At 42.3% G+C, this 14178-nt stretch overlaps 1 protein-coding gene across 1 annotated transcript in view; it reads right to left on the bottom strand.

Annotated features, from left to right (window-relative positions):
• LOC102496264 (AP2-associated protein kinase 1) overlaps positions 1–14098 on the bottom strand; it is a 179472-nt gene extending 165374 nt beyond the window's left edge. The window contains exon 1 of the mRNA XM_006151323.3: positions 13558–14098. Coding sequence (XP_006151385.1) covers positions 13558–13720 — 163 coding nt within the window. The 5' untranslated portion in view covers positions 13721–14098. The remainder of the gene's footprint in view (positions 1–13557) is intronic.
• Between the last annotated feature and the right edge of the window lie 80 nt (positions 14099–14178).

Here is a 14178-nt window from a genome sequence, read left to right as displayed (position 1 = left end):
TGGAAAAATCTTGGTCTTCCCCAGTCAGTACTAAATTATTCCTCTGTTCAAACCAAGATTTTTCCAGTCAAAAGTTCAGTGGGATGATTTCTTCTAATGCTGATCCCTGTAGCACCCCCACCAATAAGAGTCCCAAGTTTCTAAAAATAGTAGAGGACAAAGGCCTGAGGAAAAGAAGTTCATTACCCCACAGGGAAATTAAACAGGCCTACCTGGAAGATAACTAGCACTTCTGAACCAACCAGATTCACTGACCAGAGAGAATGACGAGGCTAGGCACTAGCAAGAGAGCCACCACCTCTGTAAACGCTGTTTGGGCCTCTGTCCCCCCGGAAGGGTCCAACCTCTGATGTCTCAGTCCCACTCACTGTTCCTGTTCCCGTAAGTGATAAAGTCACCATTTTCTTCTCAAATTCATGCTCACTACCAAAAGGACAGTAATCTTTCTTTTTCCCTAAAGGTCCCCTGTACAATAGCTATAAGTGTCCTTGAAAACAGGCACCAAACAAATTGCATGGCATTATACCGCTTTTTGCAGGATTCAAGTCCTAGATGAAAGGCATCATTATTTAAGATCATTACAATTACGAATGATAATCTAGCATCAATTCTATGCTTAGCTTTCTGTAATAATAATATAGGGATACCATAAGCTCTTTGGCCCAATCATCTTTCAGCGTCTCAGAAACCATAAATAACAAATGTACTGCCATGCATTTTCTGCCAAGACAAATTCAGAGCCCAAGGAGAAAACCGACCAGCTCAAACCAATTCACCCACAGCAAACCTCAAATGAAATTCCAGGCTCAGAATCTCGTCCTCTGTCAAGTAGCAAGTCTCACTCAGAAGAACTCCCTTTCTGTAACAATTACATTTGACTCAATAGAAGAACAAGGGTTGTTTAAAGTTTCCATACTAGACTAAATAATAATAAAAACAATACATTAATAAGAAAAGCAATAAAGGAGGCAGAGATGCTATAGCTACCACATTTTAACATACTAGAATAATATTCATTATTCCTTAGTGATTCAAATTCACATAGAATGAAAAGGCCTTTTTGGTTTTGGATAAACAGAACAACCTGGTTTATCTATAGGGTCAACTTTGCTTCTCAAAAAAGACCAAAAAAATTACAAAAATATCACTCACTTCATCTTTACGAAGAGTAGAACACATAAACATGCCACAGTAGACATGTTCCCCAAAATGGGCAATTTTGCCTCCCGGGTGACATCTAGCAATGTCTAGAGACCTTTTTCATTTTCCCAAGGGTGTATGTATGTAATTCTAGCACTCAGTGGGCAGAGGTTGAGGATACCACTAAGAAGTCTACAGTGCACAGAACAGCCCCCACAACAAAAATGACCCAGCCCAGGGACCAGCAGTTAGCATAATGGCTATGTCGCTGGACTCCCATGTAGTCGACCGTGGTTTGCGTACTGGATCCGGCAGCTTAAAACTCACGCCGGGCACGTGTGCGTGCGTGCCCAAGATCCCGAGAAGAGAATGGAGGAGAAGGGATTGTGGCATGGCCATCCCCTCTGGGTGGTGATTTCTCACTTTCTGTCTCTCTGTCTCTCTCCACCTGTCTGGCAAGCGCACGCACCCTATAGCGAAAACCTCTTAAAAAAAAAATTGCCCATCCCATAAACGTCAGTCATGCCAAGGTGACACAACATGACATGCCACTACGTGAGGAGAGTGGAGTCAGAGATGGCTCAGGAGGGCTTGTCTTGCTGTGATCACTTACGTTTTCTTAGAATCAGTGAATGAGCAATCTTTCTTAACCTATTATAGTTAAACATCTTTAAGTCCATTTCTACATAAAACAGCTGCTTACAAAAATAAACCAGTAAAGCAAGAAAGCAGAATGGCAAGTCTGTGCAGGTCCTGGTTGACAGAGTTCTAATAGTACTCTCCTACTTAACTGCATATGGATTTGGAGCCTTAACATTTTTCTCCCCATATTCCCATATCTGAGTGCTACAGTTTCAATGTTTGTGAATCCTACCAAAATTCCAATGTTGAATCCTAATCACCAAGAGGATGATACTAGAAATCAGGGCCTCTGGGAAGTTGTTAGGTCTTAAAGGAGGAACCCTCATTAATGGCCCTTGTACAGGAGGCCCCAGAAAGCCTTGCTCTTCCACAAAGAAATAAAACTTCTCAGCCTGTAGAACTGTGTACAATAAATTTCTGTTGTTTATAAGCTACCCAGTTTATGGTGCTTTGTTATAGCAGTCCAGATGAACTAAGCCACTGAGTAACCCCAAAATATTGTGGGAGAATTTCTTGACTTGAAAAACTTAGGGAGATTTAGTTGGGAAGGGTTATTGAAGGTCAAGACTGTCATGAGAAAAGATATTGATACTCCTTTGTACAGAAAGAATTTCCAGGAAGAATCTTGCATTTGTAGCTAAGGGCTTTAGGTTCAAGTTCCTTCACTGTTACTTCTTATCAATATGACTTTTGGGGGGGGGGCGTCCAGCAGGTGGCAAGGTGGTTAAGGTGCTGGACACTCCCACATGGCCGACCACAGTTCGAGTACTGGACCTGGTGGCTTGCTTTCTCACTTTCTCTCTCTCTCTCTCTGTCTCTCTGTCTCTCTACCTCTCTCTGATAAGCATACATGCCCTATAGAAAACTCAATAGTAATAACAATAATAATACATAAAATAAATGAATACATCAATATTTTTTTAAAAAATACTAACTTCTTATATGGCAGTGGGGAAGTCTTTCAACCTTTGTCAGTCATTGTTTTCTCATCTGTACAGCTGGAATAATAACCATCCCCTCCTACCTTTGTAGAGATGTTGTGATCACAAAATGAACAGGTAGGGGGAACAGCAGTTAGCTGGCTATGTCACTGGACTCCCATGTAGCCGACCACAGTTCAAATACCGGACCCAGTGGCTTAAACTCACAAGGGGCAGTGTGCGTGCGTGCCCAAGATCCCGAGAGGAGAATGGAGGAGATGGGATTGTGGCATGGCCATCCCCCCGGGGGTGATTTCTTGCTTTCTGTCTCTCTGTCTCTCTCTGTCTTTCTGGAGAGCGCACAAGCCCTATAGCAAAAACCTCTCCAAAAAAAGGAAAGAAAAAGAAAAATGAGGATGTAGTTATAAACAGCACATAAGAGATGGCTTGCCCTCCCAGTGAAGAGTTGGCAAGGTTTTCTGAGCATGTCATATGTGATCAGCTACCCTTGAGACACTATGACAAATGAAGAAGAAATAAACAGAAGATGTGGCTCCTATCCTACGAGTAGTATGACCAACACAGAAGAAACAAGTGGAACTCACTGGAAAATATTTACTGCAACGCTACAGTGTGTAGTACACCGCACACTGAAAGACTACAGTCTCTGAATTCTGGAGGGCTTAATGGGAAGGAAGTCAGGGAGAACTGAAATGGTCATGAAAGATTATGTGAAGACAGACTTTTTTTTTTTTTCTTAACTGAGACTCTTTTTGGGGACTCCTCTTTCAAGAAACCTTGTTTTAGAGAATGTATCTAGTTCAGCATGTTTGCACATGCTCTAGTCTTCTCTTAGGGAAGTAAAAGTACTGTCATATTTTCAGTCTTTTTTGAGGAATGAAAAGTGTTGACAGCCACTATCCTATACCAATGAGTTCCAAACAAGGAACAGTAAAGAGAATCCATTGGAGTATTAAAAAAAAAAAAAAGTAAGATGTCATCGTATATTTATTTTCATCTTAAGAAATAAAATTTTCAGATTAAAAAGTCAACATGCAGAATGGGAAAAAATATGTATAAATCATTTATCTGATAAGGATTGACATGCAGAATATATAGAGCACTCCCAAAATCAACAAAAATGAGCAAGAGATTTAATTAGACATTTCTCCACAAAAAATATACAAATGACTAATAAACACATGAAAAGATGCTCCACATCACAAATAAGAGAAATGCAAACCAAACTACAATGAGGGACTGAATGGTGATGCAGTGATAAAACACTACCCTCTAAGAGGCTGACCCACACGGGAAGATTCTGGGTTCACAATGGAGACCATCCTGACAAAGTTGGACACAAGCAAGCCCATGATCCAGGGCCAGCTGAGTGAGGGAGTACATCATGGTGCCAAAACCCTATTGGGGGTACTATTTCTCTCTTAATTGCTCACTCAAAGATGAAATATATAAACTTAAAAATACCAACTTGGACAACTGGAGTTAAATAAATTTTTAAAAAACTACAATAAGATATTACCTCATACCCATTAAGATATCTATTATCACAAAATAGAACAACAACAAGTGTTGGTTGAAGACAGAGACTAACTGGAACCCTTGTACCCAGTGCTGGGAATGTAAAATTGGAACAGCCACAAGATGGCAGTTCCTCAAAAAATTTAAAATAGGATTACCATATAGTTCAGCAATTCTACTTCTGACTATATACCAAAAATAACTGACTACAGGGTCTTGAAGAAACATCTGCTTACCCATGTTCCTAACAGCATTATTCAGAATAGCTATAAGGCGGAACCAAGCCAAGTGTCCATGACAAATGAATAGGTAAGCAAAATATGGTATATACAAGGGAACTTCAAAAAGTTGGTGGGAAAATGGGATTATAAGTATGAGTTTATTTTGGTGCAAAAAATCTTGAAATCCATGGATTTTCTATGAACTTTCCGTGTTTCTTTCATATACACATAGAATATTATTGAGCCTTAAAAAGGAAGAAATTCTGACATATACTATGATATGAATGAACCCTGAGGATATGATAGGTGAAATAGACTAGTCACACAAAGACAAATAGTGTATCGTTCCACTTCCATGAGGTACTCACTAGTCAAAATCATAGACCCAGAAAGTGGAGTGGTTGTTAGCAAAGGCTAAAAAGAGGAAGGAATGGGGAGTTATTGTTTAATGAGTACAATTTCAGTTCTACAAGATCAAGAGTTATGGAGATGGATGGTGGTGATAGTTGTACACTATCAGTGTACATTAATACTACTGAACTGTACTCTAAAATCTGGTTAAGATTTAGTTTTATTTAAAAAATTATTTCACTTCATTTTATCTATTTTAATTTGACCAGAGAGGGACAGAGAGAGAGAGTGAGTGAGAACGCAAGCCACCACGTCCAGGACTCGAACCACAGTCGGTCATGTGGGAGTCCAGCACCCTTAACCACCATGCCACCTGCCAGCCCCATAAGATGGCAAATTTTACAGGTAGTTTATCACAACAAAACTTAGAAAAAAATAAGACTATTATTACTAAAATATAAAGCATTGCCCAGTGCTAGAGCTCCCCTTCAGTGTACATATCAGTCACCTGCCTCATTCTAGAGTTGATGGTAATACCCTACAGCACACTGAGAGGTACTGAAGTTTCTGTGTGCTTGCTTATGTGATTTACTGATTACAGGTTTAAATAAATTAACCCCCCTAAAACAAACAAGAGACTTAAAAAGATTTCTGTAAAGAAACTGTATTAAAAATAAAACCAGCATTAGGACCAGCAGATGGTGTAATGGTTATGTTGCTGGACTCTCTCATAGTCAACTGAAGTTCAAGCCCTGGACCCAGTGGTTTAAAACTCACACTGGGTGTGTGTGCATGCATGCCCAAAATCCTGAAAGAAGATGAAAGGAAAAGGGATTGCAGCATGGCCACCCCCCTGGGGAGTGATTTCTCACTTTCTATCTCTGTCTCTACAGTGAGTGCATGCACCCTATAGCAAAAATCTCTTGCAAAAAAAAAAAAAAAAATCAGCATAAATGAATAAGAAGATGGCAGGGCTGTTGTTGTTTCTGTTCCTGATAAACTCTTTATCAGTCACATTACAACATAGAAACAATCACCATCTTGGCCCAGCAGGTGGTATAGTAGTCAAGGGCACTGGACTCCCACATGGACTACCGCAATTCTAGTCCCAGACCTGGTGGCTTGTTTTCTCACCTTCTCACATTCTCTCTTTCTCTGCCCCTCTCTGGTCAAATTAAAATAGTAATAGTAATAAGTAAATAAATAACAAGATAAAGTTAAATAAGATTTTTAAAAAAGAAACATTCATCATTCTTTAAGCTATGACAAGAAGTTCACCAAAACCCTGTCGAGATTATTTAAAATACTGACTTAAATCCACTATCATTCGTGATGAACTTCATCGTAAATATATGCTGTGCTTTCAGATACTAGCTAAAGACAGCAAGACATGATATAACTTATAAACAATTGTGTATATGTATATACATATAAAGAGATTGCGTGCTTTTTAACGGATAGTGAGGTTCTATCTAAAACATTTAGAGACCACTGCTCTAGATGAACACTGACAAAGAGAACTTTTCGTGATGGTGAAATATTACCTGGGCTGCCTGAGACTGTAAGCTGGCAAACAATGGAAATCTGGCTGGTATGTCTGAAGAATTAAATTGTCATTTCATTTTAGATCATTTAAACAGCCATATGTGGCCAGTGGTCACATACAGTCAGCACATCCCTGTACAACTAATACACGACTTCCATCTCAAAACGCATCTCCCCAGCAAGCAGTGCCACTTCCTACCTTTTGTGTCTTTGCCAGGTTATTCTCTGCCGAGAATGTCCTCCCCACCTTGTTCATCTAGCAATTATTTCTCATTTTTGAAGACATATCTCACCCTTCTTTAACTTTTTCTGACTACTCCCACCCCACAGAATTAACTGTTCCATCAGGTGTGTCCCCCGAGCTCATTACAGCATGTACAACTATTTGCTTACATGTCTAAAGTTCTATGATTATTGAGTTCCTCAAGGCAGAACCATGTCTTAGTCATCTCTGCACGGCGCTTAGCACACAGTAAGTGTTCAGTAACATTTACTGAATAAGGCAGAGAGTGAAGAGGCAAAGTTTGATCTCCTGATTCACAAAACAGTGCTCCTTCCACTACACCAAAATAATGGCTCCATAACGAGAATTGGTGGTCAGTGTTTACCTCTCACAGGATAGAGGTGACCTAAACAGATAAGGTATTTCTATTATAATTCTTTTCAGACTCAGATGTCATTATTATTTGTTAACTAAGCTCATCCTTCTAAGGGTACAAGATGAAAAAAATATACAAATATACAGGAAATAAGAAATGGAAAATTATTTGTTGATAACATGTATGTTGATGTGCTTGATTGAGCCAATATACAGTGTATTCTGGATGGGAAATCTCATTTTGTATGCTGTAATGATGTATAGTGAATGAATGTAAATAAATAAATTTAAATTAAAAAAAAGTACGAGACGAGGGTAGACGGTGGTACTAGTCCCCTTCTGAAGAATCAGCTCTCAAAAACCACAAGTTACTAATATGACTCTGTTGCAATAATATTTTTTTCATGTTTATTAATATTTATCAAGCCTTTGTTGTGTACTCTACATTCCATTTTAGCTAGTAAGGTTCAAGAGTATGCCTCCCCCATATTCTCCCACTCAAAACCCAAGTGAAACTGTTCTATCTCATCATCATCTTTCGTTAAATGAGCTTGACTTTGTTAGAAAGACCAAATAAAAGGCTTTGACCATGGCAACTGCTTATTCTAGACTTCATTTCTGAATTCTAGATTTGGCTATATTTAGCAAAGCTATAACCGTCGTCATACCCGATGCCAGAAGAAGACACCATTCACAAACCACCCCCTGAAAATCTGCAGTTGCCTCTAAAAAACCATACTTCCCATCGAGCAAAGACATCTGAAGTGGGAGGGATCAGATCGGTGTTTGCGTCAAGACCCCAGCCTGGTGCTCAAGGGTCTCCATAAACATATTTCTTCCTTTTCACTCCAACATATCCCCTGCTCCTTCAAACATCCTCATTATCTCCCCTGCTCACTCCTTTCTGTAACACTGGTCATCTCACTCTCCCGCCTGCTCCTGTTTCAAGATTATGGCCTCCTATAGAACCTTCTAAGACCACTCCTTCCCCAGACACTAGCTGCTCCCTTTCTCCACAGTTAGCATAGGGATGAGGTACAGTAAGGGAACTGTGCCTATTTGACAGTTATTCGATAGTTACTCAAAAGGTCCAAGACTACTGGGACCAGCAGTTAGCATAATGGCTATGTCGCTGGACTCCCATGTAGTCGATCACGGTTCAAGTACCGGGCGGAGTGGCTTAAACTCACACCAGGCGTGTGCGTGTGTGTGCCCAAGATCCCGAGAGGAGAAGGGGTTGCAGCGTGGCCATCCCCCCGGGGGGTGATTTTTCACTTTCTGTCTCTCTGTCTCTCTCTGTCTATCTGGAGAGCACACGTGCCCTATAGCAAAAACCTCTCCAAAAAAAAAAAGAAAAGGTCCAAGAATACTGAAGAAAGTGAGCTGCTAGCACATCCAGGGAGCAAACATAAAAATTTCACTCTACCATTCCACATCCTTCTTTCCTTGGCTCTGACGAGGAAACTCATCATACTGTTTTATCAACTCCACACCTTTGCATATGCTATGCTCTCTGCTGGAAGGCCTTGGGTAACCCTCATCTGAAACATCTGCTGGGCCCTTTCCATTCCCATTGAAACTTCACCCTCAGGTCTTTTTTCTCTTTATTATCTTTCATAAAAGCATTTACCTTCTACCATACACTAAAAGCCATGCTATGTGCTGAACACTTATCTCACGGCATTTGTTATCTGTTGGTCTATGTCCCATCCATCTTATTATCTCTGTAATCCAATACAAAACACCACAAAGAAGCACTAATAGGGATGGCCCAGCAGCCTCGTAGTTAAGGGAACCGGACCTCACATGGCCAACTGTGGTTTGAATTCTAGATCCAGTGGTTTGAAAAACATGCCAGGCACATGTATTTGCATGCCCAAAACCCCAACAGGATGAAGTGTAGGAAAAGGAACTGAAGTGTAACCATGCCACACTGGAGGGTGCTTTCTCCTTTTCCGTCTCTGTCTCTCTCTGGCAAGAGGCACAAGTCCTCTGACAATTAAAAAAAAAAAAAGTCGGGGGGGGGGGGGGGCCCCGACAGTGGGGTGGGGGGTCAGGCACCAGCAGGTGGCGTGGTGGTTAAGGCACTGGACACTGCCAATGGTCAACCATGGTTTGAGTCCTGGACCTGGTGGCTTGCTTTCACACTTTCCCTTTCTCTCTCTCTCTGTGTCTCTCTCTGATCAAATTAAAATAAATGAATAAAGAAATAAAGAAATTTTTAAAAAGCAGCAGTAGCAGCATTAATAAATGTTTCCTAGATTAATATATATGTGCATCACATTGATACCTCCAGAAGTCAGAATTATAAGCCTTAAGTGGATTTTGTTTGTAGTTTTCACATACATTTTTAAGTCTCACTAACTTGTTTTGTAAACAGAAGAAATGATGCAAGTTTACTGATATGGAGAATTAGTAGTTCTCATGAACCCTAGACCTAGATTCCTTTACACCACGTAAGAAACTATTCTGAGGAGCCAGCTGGTCCACCTTTTACAAAACTGACATAGCTCTGGAATGTGGTCTTGGACACAGCAGGTATTCAACAAACTTTTATTGTTCAAAGCTTAGATATAAGTCCTCATATAGAAGTATGCCTCATAAGAAGTATAATAAGGGACCAGCAGTTAGCATAATGGCTATGTCGCTGGACTCCCATGTAGTCGACTGTGGTTCGAGTACTGGACCCGGTGGCTTAAACTCATGCCGGGCGTGTGTGCGTGCATGCCCAAGATCCTGAGAGGAGAATGGAGGAGAAGGGATTGCGGCATGGCCATCCCCCCAGGGAGTGATTTCTCGCTTTGTCTGTCTCTCTCTTTCTGGTGAGCGCACATGCCCTATGGCAAAAACCTCTCCAAAAAAAGAAAAAGAAAAAAAAAAGAAGTATAATAAAAGCATAGCTTGGTGGTCTTTCTTTGAACATGGCTCTAATTTTCCCATTAAGCTCATTCTGGAAGCTTAAACCAAATCTTCCCTTGACATCATATGCCCATTAACTCAGACATGATTTAGCATCTCATCAGCTTCTTCACTGAAAATCTGGAGAGAAAATATCCTCCCCATCACCCTGCCTAAAGGCAGTCATATCCCTCTAAATGTAAAGCCTTCACTTCCTCCAGACAAGCAAGCACCTGCTAGACTAGTTAGTGACAGCAGGTTAGCAAGACTGATGCTGCTGATGGAGAGATGGCAGCCCAGCACCATCCTATCTCACCCAGCACCTGCTCCCTGGGGTTCTTTAATTCTCACGATAAAGGATAGACCAACACCCACATTAGGTAGAAAGAAATTATCAGAGAGGAGAGGTGGGACTTAGGTCTATTTGAAGCCCCTATCATCGCCCCTCGCTAAAATGCCTGCACACTACCGTGGGTACTCGGTGTGCAACTCTCACTGTTCTTAGACAACTGTGGCTGGGGCTGGTAGGAGGTCAGCACTCAAGGACTCACAAAAAAGAGGATGCCGGGAAGAAGTATGGCTACTCAAAACATCTACTGACCCTTTAAAGAGTTGGTGAGGCCTCTGCAAAGAACATCTGGCTCTGCCTACCCAACAGTGGGCGAAAGGGATTGCTTCAGATGGCTGCAGTCAATCTAGCCTTCACATCACTACTTACACCCCCTTAACTACACATGTGACATAATGTAGCTGGTAAACAAGCTACCATTTAGTGAACACCTGGGCAGTGTTAAATGTATACATTGTCTCATTTAATCATCAAGATCATCTCAAGGTTCTCAAAATCTAGCTTGTATCAGAAACTCTCCAGGGTATTGTTAAAGCCCCCCACACACAGTCTATGGAAGCCTGAGAATCTGCACTTCCAACAAGCTCCCAGGTGAAGAGGATGCTCCGTATCCAGGTTCCACATTTTGACAACCACTGCCATTGGGAAATAAAGATTCGAGAGAGGTCTGGAATATCGTGTCCAAGGTTCCACAGCTAATAAGGAACAGATCCAGAATTTGAACCTAGCTCTGACTCCATAGATGGTACTGGTAAGCACACCACTGTATGTGACTATATGCCTAACTTCCCAAATTCACTGGCAGCTCCTTAAAAGTAGACATCACACTTTAGACTTTCTTCAATTCTCTAATAACGTAGTAGTGCCCTTGGATTTGGTAGGTGGTATTATGCAAATGCTTTGTATAGTGGTTCCAACATATTTATACACTTCTAAAAACCACAAAGTCCAAATTCAATTATAGCCAAAGAACACAAAGAGGGCAGAATTACCAGACCTGGTTTTATAAGATTCTCTCTTGGGGCCAGCAGTTGGTGTAATGACTATGTCACTGGACTCCCAGGTAGTCGCCCATGGTTCGAGTCCTGGACCCAGTGGCTTAAATTCACGCCTGGCGCATGTGCGTGCAAGCCCAAGATCCCGAGAGGAGAATGAAGGAGAAGGCATTGCAGCGTGGCCATCCCCCCTGGGGAGTGATTCCTGTCTCTCTCTGTCTTTCTGGCAAGCGCACGCGTCCTGTAGCAAAAACCTCTCAAAAAAAAAAGATTCTCTCTTGCTACTTCTGAATCTTTGCCCATATTGCTGTTGCCAGCACATAGGCTAACTCCTACTCATTCTTCAGACACTTCTTCCAGAAAGTAATTCTTGGCATCTTAAAATTGAGGGCCACTTGCCACTTTATTATAATTGGTTATTATCTATTTCTCAAATGGATTATAAACTCCAGCATCTCATTTAATAGCATATTCCCAGAACCTAGTACAGAGCCTGGCACATCATAGGCACTCTATAACTGTTTGTTGAATGAATAAACGAATGAATGCAGAGCAGCGAGCCCTAAGTTCCACTGAAAAATACCAAAATGTTCGATGTACAGTTCTCAAGGTTGCATCCGGGAAGGAGGACGGCAGGCTGGTTAGCAAAGACCAATCTTGTCTGTTCTCTTCCCCCCTCACACTTCGCAGTCTCAGAGAACAGCCACTGCTCAGGGCATTGCCATCTACGATGAAACAACATCCTGGCTGCACAAAATGCTCCTGGGCTATAAGGTCAGCAAAGACCATTCAAAAGAGAGGAAAGCTCTGAGCACCTCATTCCTTCAGATTTCTTTGTCACACACACTCTTCTCCATTTCTCCACTCCACTGCAGTCAAGGGATTTGGCACGGGGATGAAAGAGACAGATCAGACTCAAGGGTGCGGATCTGGCAGCGGGCACAGAAGCATCTCCTGCACCAAAGCCCATAAAGAAGGATCCAGAGGCTCAGTGACTCAGGCCCCGGATCAAGTCCAGCTAGAACAACTCTGAGAATGGAAAAGAGCAATAATTTCACAAGGACATTAACTGTTAGACTATCATTTTTAAAATAGTGTCTTGAAAGTACAACTTCAACCCTATCCCCAGAAAACCAGGCCCTTCTGCATCCAGTGCTTACACAAGCTGAGAGCCAAGCACAGCTTCCTCTTCTTCCCAACCCACCCACCAGTCTGCAACACTCACGACAGGCATTTCCCAGGCCCTGGTCAAGACCCTTGCTTCAACCTGAGCTTGCAGAAGGCTCCCTTTCAAAGGGCCTCTTAGCTGTCTCTCTTTCCCAGCTAATAAACTGTTCCCCACCACCACCATGTTTCAGTAATAGAGGCCTCCCTCTTCCCCAACCTTTCTCAGGCTATAACGCCACCTATGGCAGGTTGGCCTCATCCAATTAGTTTGAATTGCTTCATGCCAAGGAAATTGCAGCTTTTATTAAAATAAAAGCACAGTAAGGTCGAGGTTAAGGTTACCAAAAGAGGCATGCAAAAGCTCTCCCAAAAGCCTGGGGGATAAAGAGGTATAGCTACATGAGTACAGATAAACAGATGAACACACACAGAGGGAATTTACACAGATCTAAATAACATTCTCTCCAACAGAGGAAAAATAAAATTGAAGCCACTCTCAAGTCATTCTGCTTTTTGTTATTACAAAAAGAAAATAAAATGGGAGAAAAGGGGGCCTACTAGATTGAATTCAAAATAATCACATTCGTTTCATGTATTTGTTATCTTAGCTATATCCTGAGAACCTGACTACAGTTGGGTCAGGAAACGAACCTACTCAAATCCACCAAGAGCCTCCCTCAGTGGAAAAACATACTCCCATTCTCCAAAAACCCTGTCTTCTTTCCAATGCCTACTCCTGGAAGTAGGAAAGTTGGGTAGAAGGAGAAGCCCCTCTCTCTTACGAAAGCCCCCTCAACCCCACCCTTCAGCCTTCACATGAATATTTCAAGTTTTAGAAAGATGACAAGCCCACTACCCTGTGTTTGATGTAAAGGTTTACACTTTCACACATGGTTTTTTCTGATTCTCATAATTTTGTCAGAGGGAGAGAGTAGCTTCTCAACGTTTTTTGTTTGTTTTTAAAATAAAAAGCTACTGAGATAAACAATTTCAGCAACCTTCCCCCAACCCCCAACATCCCAGTCACTTTCAAATCTGTGTAAAATCTCTCAAGGACAATGACTTACAGGGCAAGTGAAGGGGGAAGGGAGGGTCATTGGTCAAACCCATTCATACATCCAACAACCAGAAACCAGAGTCCTGCCGCATCAGCACAAGATTTTAATTTAAGGCGCACTGAGTCCAACCGTACCTTCCGCCAACACCTCGTCCACGGTGACCTGCTGTCGCCCGATGCCAAAGACCCTTCCGATGTAGCCACTGCCCAGGCCTGAGGTGCTGCCCCCTCCTCCGCTGGAGCCTGAGCCCAGGCCAGAGCCGCCCTGCTCTCGCCGGGAGTCGAAAAACTTCTTCATCTTGCAAATAGGAAGCAGCAAGCAAAATACCAATGGTTTTAGAATTCTTTTTTTTTTTTTTTTTTTTAAGAAAAGAGATCCAAGGATTTCCTCTCGGATTTCAGCTCGCAGAGGAGCCACCCGAATCTGGCCGTGGGGGTGGGGGCTGAGAGAGGATGCCTATAGGAATATGCGTGTCAATCGCGCGGCCGGTCCCCTCCTCCTCCGGAGAGCGATTCGTGTAAGTTTAAACCTGTGATGACAGAGGAAGAGAGAGGATGAATCAGTAACATACTTAAAAATTCAACTGCTGAGTCCTAGGGGGAGCAAAACCATCACCCTGGGGAAACGCTTCATGCATTTCCCTAGCGAGAAAAACCCTGGGGCTGTAAACGCGCCCCCGGCCCCAGAACCCAGGACCCCGTGCCCGGGGCTAGGAGAAAGGAGGGACTCGGCCGCCCGGGGGAGCGCCCAACCTG

The sequence above is a fragment of the Tupaia chinensis genome, unplaced genomic scaffold, assembly GCF_000334495.1.
Source record: "Tupaia chinensis unplaced genomic scaffold, TupChi_1.0 Scaffold000316_1, whole genome shotgun sequence".
Classification (NCBI taxonomy): domain Eukaryota; kingdom Metazoa; phylum Chordata; class Mammalia; order Scandentia; family Tupaiidae; genus Tupaia; species Tupaia belangeri.
The sequence above is the reverse complement of the archived record's forward strand: the minus strand, read 5'-3'. Positions and strand labels throughout refer to the sequence as shown.